The 19,845-nt window shown below is 48.1% G+C and overlaps 1 protein-coding gene across 3 annotated transcripts in view; it reads right to left on the reverse strand.

Annotated features, from left to right (window-relative positions):
- MCM8 (minichromosome maintenance 8 homologous recombination repair factor) overlaps window positions 1-19,845 on the reverse strand; it is a 169,259-nt gene that overhangs the window by 113,053 nt on the left and 36,361 nt on the right. For all 3 annotated transcript variants that reach the window (XM_033938266.1, XM_033938265.1, XM_033938264.1), the window contains one exon: window positions 9,367-9,565. In XM_033938266.1, the coding sequence (XP_033794157.1) occupies window positions 9,367-9,565 (199 nt within the window). The remainder of the gene's footprint in view (window positions 1-9,366; window positions 9,566-19,845) is intronic.

Genomic DNA, 19,845 nt, shown 5'->3' on the forward strand with positions numbered 1-19,845 from the left:
GGAGGGAGAACTACAATATTTATCGAGAAAAGGTACATAAAAGGGAAGTACATTAGGGCGGGGAAAGGTTAAAAATTGCTGGACTTAAATCAAATGATCAATTAAAGGCATTTTTAAAAAGAAAACATTTTAAACTACTTTTAAACTTCTGTAAATTGTGTTCAGATCTTATATATATAGGAAGAGAATTCCAAATCATAGGGGCGGTCACTGAGAAAATTGAGGTGCGGCGAGTACCTATTATCCTTAGGGAAGGAACATTAAGAGTGAACTGGGAAGTAGATCTAAGGGCTCTAGGGGGGGTCATATGGAATTAAAAGTCTGTCAATGAATGCTGGGGCGTCTGTTTGTAACGTTTTAAAGGTTAAAAGGGCAATTTTATATGTTATCCTATATATGACTGGTAGCCAATGGGCTTTATGTAGTAGTGGAGTAACGTGATCATATTTTTTAGAACCAGATATGAGTTTGATAGCTGTGTTTTGAATTAATTGTAGACGTTTTATTTCTTTTAAATTTATCCCTTTAAGCAGAGAATTACAATAATCCATTTTAGATATTACAAGGGAATGGATTAGTACTGTAAGAGATTTGGCATCAAGAAGGGGGGCCAATGATCTGATCATCCTTAATTTATAAAAACAGTTTTTAACTAAAGCACTGATTTGTGGACGAAATATAAGTTTATTGTCAATTAGAACACCTAATATTTTAATAGTAGTAATTGATTTAAGCGGAATGTTGTCAATTGAGATTGGAGCAGTTAAGTGTAACCCTTCCTTCCATGAAAATAACATGATATTAGTTTTAGTAATGCTTAATGAGAGCATATTAATATTTAGCTAATCATGAATAGTGGATAGCTTTTGATTAATAAAAGAAATATAATTTTGACTTGTAGGGTCTATATTATGCAGAAGTTGAAGGTCATCAGCATAAGCATAAGCCGTAATATCCAATTGATTGACAAAGGGTCAAGAGGGGGGCCAGATAGATATTAAACAGTAAAGGAGATAGTATAGAACCCTGTGGAACACCGAAATTAGAGTGGTACGGCTTTGAAGTAGAATTATTAAAGTGAACTATCAAAGATCTCCCAGAAAAATAGGATCTAAATCATTCTAGGGCTTGATCAGTTATTCCAATAGAAGCAAGTCTTTGAAGTAGTAAGAGGTGATCAATTGTGTCGAAAGCAGCCGTAAGATCTAAAGATATTAGTAGCTGCAGACTCTGGGTTCTGAGGTCTCTAGCTGGGCGGGCCACCCTTTGCTGCAAGAGCAACTGTCTGGCTAGCCTTCCCTAACACTTGGATTGGCTTGGGGTTCAGCCCCTGGGAGTCTGCTTACCTGGTTTCATTTGAAGCATGTGCGTGCAGGCTGTATTTGGGGTCCGCACTGGTTGGGAGACCTTGCTGGTGTTGGCTACATGCCCCCCCCCTGAAGAATTGTGTGGAGAGAGGTAGAAGATTTCAGGCTTGTTCAGCCTGTGTAAAAGGCAGCCTAAAGAGACAAGTCCCTGGATATCCTGCTTGCTTGTCTGAGGCAGAAAAAGCTTTTCCTCTATCCAGCTGCAATGTGAGCTGGTGCAAGCACAGCACATGGCAGCACAGTGAGTATGGCCTATTACTGTCTATGAGAGACATTGGGGTGGAGTTGAATTCGGGGGTTTGAGGAGTCTCTGTGGCTTCCTTGAGGGTTTCCTTGCCCTAAAATCCTGTTTTTTTGACATTTTTTTTTTTTTTGGCACCAAAATTGCTGCTGTTGCAGCCATCTTAGATTTCCCAATTTTATTTTAAAAGCTTCTCTATGCGTCAAAACATCTTGTTTGGGTCTAGAATCAGTCAGGATGGACTCCACAGGTGGTTTAACTACTGTATCATTTCAATCTTGCTCTGGATGGGTACCTGAGGAGCGAACGTGCACCAAGTGCCATGACATGCAAGGAGGGTGGGAGTCGTATGCTTAGCTCCCCCAGGACCCTCCAGAGGCTCAGAGAGCTCAAGAATTGGGACATAAATCCCTCCTAGAGCCCTCTACTGGTGATTCAGCACTGCCAGCGAAGCAAAAGTGCTAAGGCACTACTTTTACAGGGAGATCCACTGAGGTAGTCCTAAAGAGGTCCTCTGGAGACTCAGAACAGATTTTTGACTCTGATTTTGTGATCCTCATGTATGAGTTCTATGTAAACAGTCTCCGAGCCTATCTGAGGATGTGCCAGTTAGCACTCAGGAAAGCAATGTTACTTACCGTAACAGTTGTTATCCAGGGACAGCAGGCAGCTATTCTCACTAGTGGGTGATGTCATCAGACAGAGCCCCGGTACGGACGTCTCACAAGCACGTGTTGCTTGTAGAAACTTAAAGTTTCTAGATGCCCGCACCGCGCATGCGCCGGTGCCTTCCTACCCGGAGATCCGGGCGTGTCTCCTCAGTTCAGGTAGCTAGCCTGAGAAGCCAACCCAGGGGAGGTGGGTGGGACGTGAGAATAGCTGCCTGCTGTCCCTGGATAACAACTGTTACGGTAAGTAACATTGCTTTATCCCAGGACAAGCAGGCAGGTATTCTCACTAGTGGGTGACCTCCAAGCTAACCTCAGTGGGATGGAGGGGGAGTTGGCGACTTAAGAGAATAAATTTTTCAATACTGTTTGGCCAAACTGTCCATCCCGTCTGGAGAGGGTATCCAGACAATAATGTGAGGTGAATGTGTGAACCGAGGACCAGGTGGCAGCCTTGCAAATTTCCTCGATTGGTGTTGATCTGAGGAATGCTACTGAGGCTGCCATTGCTCTGACCTTATGGGCTGTGACCTTACAAGGAAGTGATAATCCAGCCTGGGCATAGCAGAAAGAGATACAAGCCGCCATCCAATTAGAGATGGTGCGCTTTGATATGGGTCTTCCCAACTTATTAGGATCGAAGGAGACAAAAAGTTGAGGAGTGGATCTGTGTGGCTTGGTGCGATCCAGGTAGAAAGCCAAGGCACGTTTGCAGTCTAGAGTGTGAAGGGCTGATTCTCCGTGGTGAGAATGAGGCTTAGGGAAGAATACTGGAAGTACAATGGATTGGTTGAGATGAAATTCGGAGACCACCTTAGGCAGGAATTTCGGGTGAGTGCGGAGGACCACCTTGTCATGGTGGAATACTGTGAATGGTGGGTCCGCCATCAATGCCTGGAGTTCGCTGACTCTGCGAGCGGACGTAAGGGCTACAAGGAAAAGCACTTTCCAGGTGAGATACTTCAGAGGGGCCCTGTTGAGTGGTTCAAACGGGGGCTTCATGAGGTGGGAAAGGACTACATTGAGGTCCCAAACCACTGGGGGTGGTTTGAGAGGAGGGTTAACATGGAAGAGTCCTTTCATAAATCTGGCGACCACCGGATGGGCCGAGAGGGGTTTCCCTTGTAGAGGCTGGTGGAACGCCGCAATAGCGCTCAGGTGGACTCGTATGGATGTGGACTTGAGCCCAGATTGAGATAGGTGTAGGAGATAGTCCAGCACGGAGGATAAGGAAGCTCGCTGAGGTTCCTTTGACTTAGAAACACACCATGAGGAGAATCTGGTCCATTTCTGGGAGTAGCATTGTCGAGTGGCGGGCTTCCTGGAAGCTTCCAAGACCTCCCTCACTTCTTGTGAGAATTGGTGAGGGGTTACGTTGAGAGGAACCAAGCTGTCAGGTGGAGAGACTGCAGGTTGGGATGAAGTAGTGATCCTTGATGTTGAGTAAGTAGTGAAGGAAACACTGGAAGTGGTACTGGTTCCCTGCTGCTGAGTTGGAGTAGGAGGGAGAACCAAGGTTGTCTGGGCCACCGAGGAGCTATTAGAATCATGGTGGCCCGTTCGAGTTTCAGCTTGACCAGAGTCTTCTGGATCAGCGGGAATGGTGGGAACGCATATAGAAATCGTTTCCCCCAGTTCAGTAGAAAAGCATCTGCCTCGAGGCGATGAGGAGTGTAAATCCTGGAGCAAAACTGAGGCAGTTTGGCGTTGTGGGGAGCCGCAAAGAGGTCTATCTGAGGCGTCCCCCATTGCGTGAAGATTTGTCTGCTAAGACGTTGTTCTCCCCCTGGATGTATACTGCTCTGAGTAGGGTGTTGTGGCGCACCGCCCAGTCCCAGACTCGTAGAGCTTCCTGGCAAAGGAGGGCCGAGCCCGTGCCTCCTTGCTTGTTGATATAATACATGGCGGCCTGATTGTCTGTGCGAATGAGGATTACCATGTCGTGGAGTAGGTGTTGGAAAGCTTGGAGCGCATTGAGGATGGCTCTGAGTTCCAGTAGATTGATTTGGTGTAGTCTCTCCGCATTGGTCCAGAATCCTTGGGTGCGGAGACCCTCCAGATGGGCCCCCCATGCGTAATTCGATGAATCGGTCGTGAGGACTTTCTGATGGGGGGGAGAGTGCATCAGCAAACCTCTGGATAGATTCGAAGAGGTCATCCACCAAAGTAGAGACTGCCGAAGAGCAGGTGTGACTAAGATGCGTTTGGATAGTGGATCGGATGTCTGATTCCACTGTGATGCCAGGGTCCACTGGGGGATCCTGAGGTGGAGTCTGGCAAAGGGTGTCACATGTACTGTGGAGGCCATATGGCCCAGGAGCACCATCAGTTGTCTCGCCGGTAGGGTTTGGCGAGTCGACACCGACTGGCAGAGATGAAGAAGAGACTCCATGCGTTGCCGAGGTAGGAATGCTCGGAGTCGGGTGGTGTCCAGGACCGCTCCGATGAAGGGGAGGGACTGGGTGGGTTGTAGATGAGACTTGGAGAAGTTGATCTCGAAGCCCAAATTCTGGAGGAAGTAGGTTGTAGCCACGGCCGCCGAAGTGACCTCTGGGGCTGACGGGGCCTTGATGAGCCAGTCGTCGAGGTATGGGAATACCTGTAGACCCCTGTCCCGGAGTGCTGCGGCCACTACCACCAGGCACTTTGTGAAGACTCTGGGGGACGAAGATAGGCCGAATGGTAGCACTCGATACTGTAGGTGCAGATTTCCCACCCGAAATCTGAGGAACTTTCGGGAGGCCGGGTGAATGGGGATGTGAGTGTAGGCCTCCTTGAGATCCAGGGAGCATAACCAGTCGTTCTGCTCGAGGAGGGGGTATAGAGAAGCCAAAGTCAGCATGCGAAACTTCTCTTTGACCAGGAACTTGTTGAGGGCCCGAAGGTCTAAAATGGGTCGCAGGTCGCCCGTTTTCTTCGGGACGAGGAAGTACCGGGAGTAAAACCCTCGGTTCAATTGGTCTGACGGGACCGGCTCGACAGCCCGAAGCTGGAGTAAGGTTTGGACTTCCTGAAGAAGAAGGGCGGTCTGCGTCGAGCTTGAAGGATACTCTCTTGGGGGATGGTCCGGGGGGACCCGGTGGAATTGAAGAGAGTATCCTTCTCTTATGATGGTGAGGACCCATAGGTCCGTAGTTATGGCCTCCCATCGATGGTAGAAAAGATGGAGGCGGCCCCCTATGGGAGAGGCCGAGGTTATGCTCCCGGGGGGGGGCGTCAAAAGGGCTGGGGGGCCTTAGGTACGGCCGGTGGCTGAGGTTTTTGCTGAGACTTCTGGGGAGGTTGTCTCTTCGCAGGCTGCCTCGCAGCAGGCGTTTGTCTGGGCATGTAACGCCGCTGGTAAATCAGGGGTGGCCTGGAAGGTCGAGACTGTTGAGGTTTGGGTTTGGGCCGCAGGATGGATTGAAAGGATTTTTCATGATCCGACAGCTTCTTGGTAACAGTTTCGATAGACTCATCGAACAGGTCAGCTCCAGCACATGGTACGTTGGCGAGTCTGTCCTGAAGGTTGGGATCCATATCGATGGTACGGAGCCATGCCAGGCGACGCATCGCTACCGCGCTTGCGGCGGCGCGTGCCGAGAGTTCGAATGCATCGAAGGAGGATTGCATCAGCTGGAGGCGTAATTGGGAGAGAGAGGCTACCACTTCCTCGAACTCGAATCGAGCTTGGTTGTCTATGAACGGAGTGAACTTGCGGAGCACCGGCAAGAAGAACTCCAAATAGGAAGAGAAAAAGAAGTTGTAGTTTAGCACCCGTGACGCCATCATGGAGTTTTGGTAGAATTTTCTACCAAATTTGTCCATCGTTCTCCCCTCTCGGCCCGGCGGTACAGAGGCGTAGACCTGGGAGGGATGAGAGCGTTTTAGGGAGGACTCGACCAGCAGGGATTGGTGGGAGAGTTGGGGGCCCTCGAACCCTTTATGGTGCACGATGCGGTATCGAGCATCGAGTTTGCTGGGAATCGCCGGTATGGAGTACGGTGTTTCGAAACACTGCATGAAGGTCTGATCCAGCAATTTATGCAGGGGGAGCCGAAGCGACTCCGTTGGGGGGTTAGGTAAATGCATGGTGTCCAGATACTCTTTGGAGTATCGGGAGCCCGTGTCAAGGGTCACATCCAGATCATCCGCCATTTGTCGGAGGAATGATGAGAAGGACAATTGTTCCGCCAGCGTCGGTCTGTGGGACGGGCTGGCGGAGGAGGAGGCCTCCAGGTCCGTGGACATCGGGGAGTGACAAGGAGAATAGGGCACCGGTGTCTCCTCGTACTCCGGGCCCCTCGGAGGGGACGCCTCTGATGAGGAGTATCCCCTACGTTGCAGTTTTTTCTGCGGTGACACCTCCGAATAGCGTGAGGAGTGCCAGGATGAGTGTCTCGATCGGTGCCCGTCTCGGTGGCGGGACGGGGATCGGGATCGTCTGTGCATCGCATGGTCTCCCGAGGTCCCCAAGTGGATAGGGCTGGAAGCGGTGGATCGCCACTGGGTTTGCGATGCGGGTTCCTGCGATGCTACCCAAGTCTGGTAAGGAGTACGGAGGAACTCTTCCTGACTATGCCCAGGGCTTCGAGTATCGATCGAAGGTCTGGTCCCATGTTGGCGCGGAGGCGTAATGGGTTCTAATGGCGGCATGTCGGTAAGCGAGGCTTGCCGCGTGGGTATCGCCGCCCTCCCTCGTTCGTCCTCGTCGGTTGTCGAGGTCGAACGGTGTGGGGGAGGGGGAGGGGGCGGACCGCCCCTTTGGACCGGTACCGGGAGGTCACCCTGTATGGCAGCGATGAGCCCGGGTCCGATGGTCTGCATGAGCTCAACGAATTGAGCTTCCAGCACGGACCGTAGCGAAGCCGATAGGGAGGGATCCGCACCGAAAGGGGGTCCTCCTGCACGGGCATCGCGCTCCTTCGAGGTCGAGTGCTTCTGCTTAGTAGCTTTCGGCACTTTGATGACCATTGGTGGCACTGTGGAAGGAAGAGGTACCTGAACCGAGGAGACCGGGGCAGGCACCGACGTCGAGCTCATGGATGGTGTCGGGGCGAGCGATGCCGGTTTCACCGCACTCGATGCAGGAGGAGTCGATGCCGGTTTCGCCCGCACCGGGGAGGTATCAGATGAAGTGGAGGCTGAGGGATCCTTAGCTGCGTCCATCTTGAACATCGATTCCCACAATAGGCAACGCCGCTTGAAAGAGCATGCCGTAAGGGTAGAGCAAGGCCCGCACGATTTCGGGATGTGGTCAGGGCCCAAACACTGCAAACAGCGCCCGTGAGGGTCCGTGAGTGAAATCGCGCGTTGGCACTTGCTGCACTTTTTAAAACCGGTGATTGGCCGGGACATAGGCCGGAAAATCTCTGCCGCGAGGTCGAAGCCCGTGGGCCTGAGCCACGTGGCCGGCCCGTTCGACCCGCCGGAGGAAATAATCTTCTCCTTTTTTTTTTTTTTTTTTTGAAAAAGAAAAGAACTGTTAAAGTAATTAAAAGAAACGAAAACGAAAACGCGGACAAGGAAGGCAAATTTAACTGAATTCAGCTAGCGCATGAAGAAGTTGAACTTCTCAGCTCCGCGGAAAAGAAAGAACTGAGGAGACACGCCCGGATCTCCGGGTAGGAAGGCACCGGCGCATGCGCGGTGCGGGCATCTAGAAACTTTAAGTTTCTACAAGCAACACGTGCTTGTGAGACGTCCGTACCGGGGCTCTGTCTGATGACATCACCCACTAGTGAGAATACCTGCCTGCTTGTCCTGGGATAAAGTTTATTCCTGCAGAATCTGGATCCATCACAAGAAAAGTAAAGACAGGAGCCTGAGGTCCAGACAGAGAAGAATTGGGATGATCTGAATCTATGCCTCTTCTCGCCATAAATGCCTCCTCTGTAGAAAACACAGATTCTCATGGGGGTGAGGACAGGCCAGAGGCTGTAGCAGCCCTAGACCAGGGAGAGGATCCAATATTGTGCAGGCTCTTTAAGCCATCCAACATAGGCCACAGGCATAAAGAAGCAAGACAAAATACTAGCACAGCTAGATGTCAAAAGGGTTCTCGTTCGTTACCTGGAGGTGACCAATGATTTTCGGTTGTCAGATCATCTTTTTGCCCTAACAGGTTTTTTGCCCTTAAAGGCCTCGATTGTCAGATGGATACAGGCAGCTATTTCTTCTGCTTATCTAGGATGTGGTAAACGTCCACCAGTTTTCTTGAAAGTGCATTCCACCAGAGGTGTGGCTTCTTCATGGGCGGAGTCTAGAACTGTTTCACCCGAGAACTGTAGGGCAGCTACATGGTCCACACTACACACATTTACTAAGTTTTACAGAGTGGAAGTAGCAGCACAAAAGGACTTCGCTTTTGGGTCCATGGTGCTACCAGCAGGCTCTTCTATTCTACCCTAGGCTCGAGAAACCGATATGTTATGTCCCACTGTTTCAGAACTCATGTGCTTTTTGGCACTGGAATGGAAGATTAGGCTCTTAGGCTCTTACTCCGATAATCATCTTTCCAGTAGAAAAGCACATGAGTCCTGAAGCCCCACCCTATCAGATTTCAATGTAGTCTGCTTTTAGCCTCAGACAAGTATGTTTCTGCAGAGGCTTGTTCAAGGACACTCAAGCAAGATGAAGCAATACAAAGCTACAACGCCAGAGAGACAGGAGTGTCTATACAGATTTGATCTTGACACTCAGGTTGGTGGGTGTTTTCATTCCACCTTGTTAAAGCTATGTTCCTTTTGTTAACGAGTTGTGTTTTCTTGCAGTGCAGATCAAAAGTATGTTATTGGGGAGTTTTCCCATGTCCTTTCTTGTCATTCTCCTCTTTCAGTGGTTATCTCTGCTTTGGTACAAACTGAGAGCAGTACCCAATGATGCAGCACAGAGGCGGAGTTGAAAATGTAAAATGATACCTTTTGCATCCCTCGTGAGTGAAGATGCACTGCCCACAGGTTCAGGACTCATGTACTTTTCTACTAGAAAGTAAGAATCTAATCTTCTGTTACAAAAATTGTTACCTTTGATTATTTTGTCCAAATGCCTAAATAAATACAGCATTAGATGATTTGCATTTAATAAATTTCAAAGAAAAAAAGCTATTTACCTTCGTTGGAACAGTGTACTTTCCATCCGGAAGAGAATGAGTCTGCACATCTCCACAAGTGTTGCATGTGAAAGCCATTTTGGTACACAGTGGTTTAATATTACTCACTCGCACAACAGTCCCACGCAAGGAAATATATTTCCCATAGCAATTTGCTCGAAGATTCTTCAGTGGTGTCAAAGGGTCATAGTTATATACTCTAAACAAAAGAGTCACTAAACTTACAAAAATGATATGTATTTCATGTGGATTTATTACAGAAAACATGTGTACCCAAAAAATTAAAAAATGCACTGAACATCTCTTATGTTTAAATTACAAATAATTAGGCTATCCACTCCATTTAGAAGGGAAAACCTCTCTCCTAACATTTAATATAACTTAGGGAAGCTGAGCATTTATTAACAATGAAGGAACCCATTAGCAACCCAGTATTCTGTAGCAGAGGAAGAGAAGGAAATGACTGTTATTGCCCAACATGGCTTCCTAGCTCCAGACTGCTATCTGAACTAAGCAAAAAACAGTAGCAAAAAACCCATGGTGCAATTGAAGTGCATCAAATATCAATGAATATGACCACTATGAGAAAACTTGCAGAATTTAAGGCTACATTCCCAGAAATAAGCCTTCCTGTAAGGATTTGAGCCCAATGATGGCAGCCAACCACATGTGAACTGTAACAGGAAATAGCAATCCACTGTGCAGTGAGCAGGGAAACAGTCAGCGTAACAAAATCAGTTTAATAGTGAAGAGGAAATAGAGATGCAAAGATAGAGAATGGTTTCAAGAGCTCAAATGAGACTTAGGAAATCAAAGTGGAAATTATGAAGAAATTAAGAGTACTGGTCAGAGGTCAATGATATAAATAAGTGGGAGGAGGTGGTTGAGGTATGGATGAATCGCTAAATGAGGGTCTAGTGGGAGTTAAACATGTGTCTGGCTGTGAGAGAAGAAAGGAAGACCTGGAGGAAAAGAGGATCTGGAGAACAAATCCTGCCAGCAAAATCTAAGGCTTAATTAAATCCCAGAGAATGCTAAGTTTAATTGTCAGACAGGAAGTTTTTATGCTGGTGAGGTTTCTCCCTCAGTTATCATCTGTCTGCACACTTACACTAGCAGCAGGTAGGAGTCTGAGGCTTTTCCTCCTATCATTTTAAAAGACCTTCTAATTTATGAGTTTCAATGAAATATTTTCAATTTAAGGTAACCCTTTCTAGGGCTTGCCATAATAGAGGAGTATTTGTGGAATTTTGGATAATTACATTCCTTTTTCTGTTATTTTGTGGATATACTAGATAGTGAAGTTTCCCAGGGATCTGTGATGGGACTGCTGCTTTTTTTAACATATTCACAAATGATCTACAGATAGAAATGCAATTAAATTTGTTAATGGCACAATGTTATTCAAAGCTGTTAAATTACAAGAGAACCTAATGACAGATGACATCTAACGTTAGCAAGTGCAAATGATGCATGAGGGAGAGAGGAACCCAAACTATAGCTAAATGATGCAAGGCTCCATTATTAGGAGTCCAGGAAAAGGATCAAGGTGTCATCGTTTAGAATATATTGGAAACCATCAGCTCAATGTACAGCGGTGACTAAAAAAGTAAATAGAATGTTAGGAATTATCAGGACAAAAATGGAAAACAAGTATGAGAATATAATGGAGAAATTAGATCTTACCTGAACATTTTCTTTCCGTTAGTCCTTCACACTATTCCAGATCAGTGAGATAGTCCTGTCCTTCAACCAGCAGGTGGAGATAGAACTCACACAGAAGAGTTGCCTTATATAGGCCCTACTCGACCACAGCCCTTCAGTATTTATATCAACAAGCAGAGTGAAACCTGGATCCATGACTCCGTCGCCTGTGCTCCTCTGCCTAACTTACCTATTCTCACATAATCTAGTCATTTCCTTAATGACTTTTTTTTTTGAGCAATTGAGATTATCAGCATGGCTGGACTTTTCTGCCAAACAGTGCACCCTAAAGCCGGAGAACAAAGACCAAGATCACTCCAGCTCCAGGAGTGTAACATTGAACCAGAGGGATGATCTCTGGAATAGTGTGAAGAGCTAATGGAAAGAAAATTATTATATAAGACCTAATTTCTCCTTTTATAGCATCACTATTCCTGACCAGTGGGATGTCCAAAAGCAGACCTTAGTGAGAGAGGATCTTTGGAGCTGTGTCCCGCAAAACCTCAACTTCAAAACTCACATCAGAACTGTGCTTTCATATCCACTTGATAGTGTCTGGCAAAGGAATGAAAAGACAAGCAGGCTGTTGCCTTGCAAATATCCACTAGGAATAAGAGGGCTGACTCAGTCCATAACGATGCCACTTGCCTCATAGAATGCACCCACAACCGGGCTGCAGATTGCTTTTCTGACAGCAAATATGCCAAACTGACAGCCTCCTTCAACCATCTCACAATCGTTGACTTCAAAGCGGAACATCCGTGCTTCTGACTGCTCCAAAGAACGAACAACCAATCAGACCTCCGGAAGTCATTTGTGACCTCCAGATATCTAGCAAGAACTCAATGCATGTCCAAGAGATGCAGGCTATCGAACTGGGTGTTGCAATCTCCCCTCTGAAAGGAGGGGAGCTCAACTGACTGAGATGGAAAGCTGAAACCACCTTAGGCAGAAATGATGGCACTGTCCTTAGACAGAACAATGAACAGGAGAACCAAATTCACAAAATTCAAAGACGCAGGTACGGAGTGGAAATGTCCTATAAAGACTGGTGAGTTCAACTTGTTCATAAAAGTCCTTTATTCATCAAAAAATTCAATGACTCGACATGTACATGTTTCGGCAAAGACGGCCTACTTTAGGAGTCTTGAGAGTCTTGAAAATGAATTAATCTATCCTAAAAAGCAAGGACTTGTCAGTCGATTAAATGATATTGGACCTTCTTAGTAATTCCATATTCAAGGCAAACAATGGTCCTCAGCATAGTTATGTTTCTGGAATCCTGGGAATTACAGGATCCAAGGTAACATGGATTCACTAGAAGCAGTTCTTGTCAATTTCATTGATTACATAGAGGGAGTGCACTAGATATGGTGTATTTAGATTTTAGCAAAGAGTTTGACAGTGTTCCACACAGGCATATAATAAATAAACTGAGTGCCCTCGATATGGGCTCCAAAGTGACGATCAGAAACTAGTTGAGTGGAAGGTGACAGAAGGTAGTGGTCAATGGAGATCTCTCTGAGGAAAAGAGGGAAGAAAAAGAAACTAATCAACATGAAAAGACAAAACCACCTTAGGAAGAAATGAATAATAATAATAATAATAACTTTATTCTTCTATACCGCCACAATCTTGCGACTTCTAGGCGGTTTACAATCAAGAGTGCGAAATACAATAAGTAGATATTCAGAGGAAATACAGAGATCAGAGACCTCAGGAGGCAATAGTATAGACATACAATTTGCTGAGCGAAAATGTAATATGTACATTTTAGTAGGTAATGTCCGACAGGACCTGTTGGGGATAAATAGCAACGTAAAGTTACGATAAGATGAAGATAGCAGATTATTTTTATAACAGTGCTGTAAGTTCAGGTGGAATAGGGAGGGGGAAGGGAGAGGGAGCGCGGGTCAATTGTTTAGGTATTTCTGGAACAGGTATGTTTTTAGGCGTTTCCTGAATTCCCCGTATGTAGTGGGCGAAAGCAGTTGGTCTAGGTCTTTGCCCCATAGGACTGCTTGGTGAGAGAGAAGGTGTTCATTGTGTTTTTTCATTTTGCAGCCTCTAACTGGAGGGGAAATGAATTTTGGGTGTGTGTTTCTCTTGAGTTTGTTATTAGAAAATGCGAAAAGGTCCGTTATGTACTTGGGGGTCAGGCCGTATAGTACTTTGAAGCAGAGGCAGGCAAATTTAAACCTTTCTCGGGCTTCCGTTGGTAGCCAGTGCAGCTGCCGATAGTAGGGTGTCACGTGGTCGAATTTCTTCAGCCCGAAGATAAGTCTGACCGCAGCATTTTGCATTATTTGGAGACGTCTCATATTCTTTTGTGAGATTGCTAGATAGGCGATGTTGCAGTAGTCAAGCTGACTCAGTATGAAGGATTGCACTAGGATTCTGAATGTTGACGTATCGAAGTATGATTTAATGGTTCTGAGTTTCCAGAGAGTAAGGAGACCTTTTCTGAATAGGGAATCCACTTGTTCCTTCATTGTTAGGCATTGGTCTAGAACAGCGATGGCGAACCTATGGCACGCGTGCCAACTGTGGCACGCGAAGGCCTTGCAGCTGGCACGCGCAGGGCCGCCATCAGGGCAGTACTATCAGGGGGTGCACAGGAGAGAGAGCTGAACGGGGACGATGGGGGACCCGCGGGGTTAAATATAATTCGATACGCGAGGCTCGTGTTCTACTCCGACTGCCCTGCAGCTCACACAGCCGATCGGAAATCTTCCCCGACGTCAGTGCTGACGTCGGAGGGAGGGCTTAAGCAAAGCCCGCCCTCCGACGTCAGCGTTGATGTCGGGGAAGACTTCTGATCGGCTATGTGTGCGCGGCGGGACAGGCAGGAAATAGAAGACAAGCCTACGCGGCTCGAGCTACATTTTGCTGAGAAAGTTGCTAAGATGGGCTGGGAGGCAAACAGGGAACACAAAAGGTGGAGGGAGTGCGTTTTGGATACAAGGCATGAACTTGGGAGAGAGGAAGGGAGGGAAAGATATGCTGAGGTGGGGGAGGGAATGGGTTTTTGCACACAGAAGGCATGAACTTGGGAGAGAGGAAGGGAGGGAAAGAGATGCTGAGGTGGGGGAGGGAATGCATTTTTGGACACAGAAGGCATGAACTTGGGAAAGAGGAAGGGAGGGAAAGAGATGCTGAGGTGGGGGAGGGAATGCATTTTTGGACACAGAAGGCATGAACTTGGGAAAGAGGAAGGGAGGGAAAGAGATGCTGAGGTGGGGGAGGGAATGCATTTTTGGACACAGAAGGCATGAACTTGGGAGAGAGGAAGGGAGGGAAAGAGATGCTGAGGTGGGGGATGGAATGGGTTTTTGGACACAGAAGGCATGGACTTGGGAGAGAGGAAGGGAGGGAATGGATTTTTGGACACAGAAGGCATGGACTTGGGAGAGAGGAAGGGAGGGAAAGAGATGCTGAGGTGGGGGAGGGAATGGGTTTTTGCACACAGAAGGCATGAACTTGGGAGAGAGGAAGGGAGGGAAATAGATGCTGAGGTGGGGGAGGGAATGGGTTTTTGGCACAGAAGGCATGGACTTGGGAGAGAGGAAGGGAGGGAAAGAGATGCTGAGGTGGGGGAGGGAATGGGTTTTTGCACACAGAAGGCATGAACTTGGGAGAGAGGAAAGAGAAGGCATGGACTTGGGAGAGAGGAAGGGAGGGAAATAGATGCTGAGGTGGGGGAGGGAATGTGTTTTTGGACACAGAAGGCATGGACTTGGGAGAGAGGAAGGGAGGGAAATAGATGCTGAGGTGGGGGAGGGAATGTGTTTTTGGACACAGAAGGCAAGGACTTGGGAGAGAGGAAGGGAGGGAAAGAGATGGTTGTGTACACGGGGAATAGAAGAAAGGAGAATTTTTGGTCATAGGGAGGGAGTGAGGTACAGACAGTGGGGGTGGGGGCGGTCTGCCCCGGTTTTACGCCCCAAGGGGGTGCACAGCTGGCCATCCTCCAGTGTCCTCCCTAGGCTGGCAAACTGCGTCTCTTTAGCCACTTGAGTGCCACCGCCGCCATTGAGAACAGGCCGGTGCCAAGTTCTCCCTGCTTTTCCCTGTGGGGCCGACCAACTCTCGCCACCCGCGTCAATTCTGATGTCGGAGAGGACGTTCTGGGCCAGCCAATCACTGCCTGGCTGGCCCAGAACGTCCTCTCCGATGTTAGAATTGACGTCGAGTGGCGAGAGTTGGTCGGCCCCGCGGGGAAGAGAAGCAGGGCGAACTCGGCGCCGGCCTGTTCCCGATAGCGGCAGTGGCAGCCTATTCCCCAGTGGCAGTGGCAGCATTTTCCCAATGGTGGTGGCATAGGGGAGGGCAAGGAGAAAGAAAGAAAGGGGGGGACAGGGAGCCAGAAAAAAAAAAAGAAAGAGGGCTGGGTGAAACAAAGAAAAATGGGGCACGGAGAGAGAGAGAAAGACAGACATACAGAATGAAAGGGGGGTATGGAGAGAGAGAAAAAGAAAGAAGGGGGCAGGGTGAAACAAAGAAAAAGTTTGGGGAGGGAATGAGGTCTGGAGGAGAGGAAACATACAGAAGGCTGAAAAAAGGGAAGAAATATTGGATGCACAGTCAGAAGAATAAAGTGCAACCAGAGACTGATGAAATTACCAAAGGTAGGAAAATGATTTTATTTTCAATTTAGTGATCAAAATGTGTCCGTTTTGAGAATTTATATATGCTGTCTATATTTTGCACTATGGCCCCCTTTTACTAAACCGCAATAGCGTTTTTTAGCGCAGGGAGCCTATGAGCTTCAAGAGCAGCGTGGGGCATTCAGCGCAGGTCCCTGCGCTAAAAACCGCTATCGCGGTTTAGTAAAAAGGGAGGGGGAATATTTGTCTATTTTTGTATAGTTGTTACTGACATTGCATAAAGTCATCTGCCTTGACCTCTTTGAAAACCCGCGGAATATAAATGATAATTAACATTTTCTCTGCGTACAGCGTGCTTTGTGTTTTAAAATTTTATTGTTGGTAGATCATTTTGACTTGGCCACAAAGGTAAGGGGGTGGGAGGGGAGCTGCTGAAAGAGTCTACCTTGACGTGGTTGCAGGCTTACAAATCTTTTGGTCAAAGAGTGCGGCGACAGAGAAAAGTATGTGTGTATTCGGCCCATGAATGAAATCATTAAAACATTATAAATTGCCAATAAATTGAAATGAAAACCAAAGGATTGTGAATCAAATTGATTCTCTGACAATACAAAGATTCCAACCTTTAAAAATTATGTTACATAGTTCAGGCAACTTTATAAAGAGTTTTTAGATACTAAAATCTTGTTATTAAGGTTTAATTGACGTGCTGGCACTTTGAGGAAATTCTTTGGTTTTGTGCGGCAGTTTGGGCACTCGGGCTCAAAAAGGTTAGCCATCACTGGTCTAGAATAACACCTAGTATTTTCATGGTGGGCTGAATAGGGTAGTTGAGTTTATTGATGCATAGTGGGGTTTTATTGTCAACCGGGTGAGGGGAGGCAACGAAGAATTTTGTTTTTTCTGGGTTGAGCTTGAGCTTGAAATCTGTCATCCATTATTCCATCTCATTTATGGCAAGGAACCGTCTGCATCGAAAGCCGAGAAAAGCAGAAAGGGATACCTGCAGAACGGAGCCTGTAACTGCGACACCCTACGCGCAAATGCCATAGCTACCATAAAGACCGACTACAGGGTGACATCCTTGAGAGAAGCCGCGGTCAAGGGTTCGAATGGAGCCCCCTGCAAGCCACCAAGAACCAGGTGAAGACTCCAATCCGGACAGGGTTTCCACAAAGGAAGGCAAATGTGCTGCACCCCCTTCAGGAAGTGTACCACATCTGGCAGAGAAGCCAATGAAGAACGTGATACTTGGCCCATGGTACAGGAGATGGTCGCCACTTGAATTTTGAGGGAAATGTAACCCTGTAGATACTCCGTCCTGTAAAAAGTAAGAATGTGTGACAGGTAAGCCTGAAAAAGGGAAAAGACCCCGCTGACTACACCAAGACGCAAATACTTTCCAAACTCGGGCATAAGCCGTAGATGTAGACCTGTTCCTGGCCTGCAGCAGAGCAACCCTAACCAGTTCCGAAAACCCCTTATGCCTCAGTCTCGACCCTCAATAGCCAGGTTGCAAGACCAAAGCAGAAGGGATCTTCCCTCTGAATCAAACCCTGCATCAGCAAGTCCGGCGTCATCGGAAGCCGGAGGGGAACCCCTGTCACCAATCCCAGAAGATCCGCATACCATGGATGGCCAATCCGAAGCCACGAAGACTACTGTTCCCCAGAAGTGAGCAATGCGATGCAACACCTGGCCTATCTTCGGCCAGGGATGAAAAACATACAGAAGGCTCCCTGGAGTTCTACGGAAGAGCCACAGAAGAACCAATTCATCCACCCCCTCTGAGGGAGTTTTGCATTGCAAGCTGAGACCATGAGGTCCAACTCCGGAAGCCCCCACCAAACTATGAGCTGGAACACTTCCTGCACCAGTTCCCAAACCCCTGGGTCTAGACGATTTCTGCCGAGGAAGTCCGCTCGAATATTTTCTGAACCTAATATGTGAGCCGCCGACAGAAGGGGGGACACGACTCAGCCCACAGAAGCAGAGTCCATGCCTCCTAAGCTAGTTGCGGGCTCCTCATGCCCCCTTGCCTGTTGATGTAGACGACCACCGTGACACTGTCCGAGAGGACCCTGATTGGCCTGCCCTCAAAGTTTGAATCAGAGTCCAAAACTCCAACAGAGCAAGTCTGATCGCTCATAATTCCAGAAGATTGATGAACCACTGAGCCTCCTCCTGAGGACACACTCCCTGTGCCAAAGACCACAGGCACTGATCCCTCTCCCCTGCCCATCTGGCTGGCATCTGTCGTGATCACCAGCCATTCCGGCGTCGCAAGGGGCATCCCCTTGAACAGATTGGCACTGTCCATCCACCAATCCATGCTTCGCAAGTCCTGGGGCGTCCATCGGAGGCGATGCTTGTAATCCTGAGACACTGGTGACCATTGGGAGAGAAGAGACTGCTGAAGAGGCCTCATGTGAAAGCGGACTCAGGGGACCACCTCCAGAGCCGCTACCAGAGCCCAGCACCTAGACAAAATCCTACAACCGGGGTCGCGGCACATGGATCAGCAGCCATACCTGTGACTACAACTTCTCACCCCTGTCCTCAGGCAGAAAGACTCTCCTCTGAGTCGTGCCGAATCATACTCCCAGATGCACCAACAATTGAGAAGAGACGAGGGAACTTTACAGAAAGCGGACTACCCAGCTCAATGACTGAAGCAGAGAAATCACCCTCTGAGCTACCCCCAAACTTTCTTGATGGATAGAAGCCTGGATCAACTAATTGGAATGAATCCGGATTCCCTCCTTTCAAAGAAAACTGCCACCATCACCTTCGAAAAAGGTGCATGGCGCCTTGGCCAAGCTGAAGGGCAGCTCCCAAAACAGATAATGCTGATTGAGAATCGCAAAGCACAGGAACCGCTGGTGCAGGGGTCAGATGGGGATATGCAAATATGCCTCCTGGAGATCGAGAATCATAATAAAGTCACCCAGCTGAACCACAGCATTCACTAACCTCACCGTCTCCATTCTGATGTGTTTGACATGGAGAAACTGATTGACCCGCTTGAGATCCAGAACCGGCCTGACAGACCCCCCTTTCTTTGGCACTACAAAGTAAATGGAATATCTCCCCAGTCCCCGCTGCTCCTGAGGTACTGGAACCACTGCCCCCATGTCCAGGAGTACCAGGAGGGTGCTTTGAACCGAAGCCACCTTGGCAGCGCTCAAACACTGGGACACCAAGCAATAATCTGCGATGGGAGATGAGAATTCTAACTTGTAACCGTCTCAAATAATGTCCAAGACCCACTGGTCGGACATGATCTTGGTCCTCTTCACCAGAAAAACGGACAGTCATCCCCCTATCACCTCGACAGAGGAGACCGAGACCCCATCATGAGGATGCACGAGAGATCTGAGGATGGAGCGACAGAGTTGGGGGCTTTGGGAGGACGAAAGAAACCCTTCTGAGGATATTTCAGCCTGAAAGGGAAAGAGGGAGCACAAGATGGCTTACCAGGCATATAAGACTTAGATCTCTAAAACATGGACAGGACGGCTGCACCATAAAGGAACTCTTATGCTTATCCTCCAGCAAACACTGGGATTTAGGATCCCCGAAATCCTTAACCAATTTCTCCAAGACCTCTCCAAACAACAGACAACCCTTAAACAGGAAACGAACCAGCCACAACTTGGAAACAGCATCTGCCACCCTATAGTGGAGCCACAAAGACCGATGTGACACTATCGATAGGGCCATCTACTTAGCCGAAGCGTGAACGATATCATAGAAGGCATCCACCGGAGACACCAAACCTGGCTCCAAATTGTACACCGCCGCCTGCAGAGTCGGAGTCTTCACCTCAAACAATGACATAACCAAAGCCTCGAGTTTCCTGTCCTGAGTTTCTTTCAATGCCACCCCCTCTCCTCTGGGTCTTCTTGGTAACCGCCACCACCAGTGTCCCCCTTAGGCAACCGCAACCTCTCCAACTCATCCGGCACCATGGGGTACAAGTGGCGCATCACTTTTGTCACACACAGTCCCACCTCCGGAAAAGTCCACTGAACCTCAATGAGTTCCTTCATGGCTTCATGAACTGGAAAGGACTTGGAGGATTTCTTTGTGCCGGCCATGAGAGGGTTAGGTGGCGCAGATGACTGTGGCACGTCCGAAGAGAACTGTAGCCCCTGGAGCGCCGTAA

This window comes from Geotrypetes seraphini, chromosome 3 (genome assembly GCF_902459505.1).
Source record: "Geotrypetes seraphini chromosome 3, aGeoSer1.1, whole genome shotgun sequence".
In the NCBI taxonomy this organism is placed as follows: domain Eukaryota; kingdom Metazoa; phylum Chordata; class Amphibia; order Gymnophiona; family Dermophiidae; genus Geotrypetes; species Geotrypetes seraphini.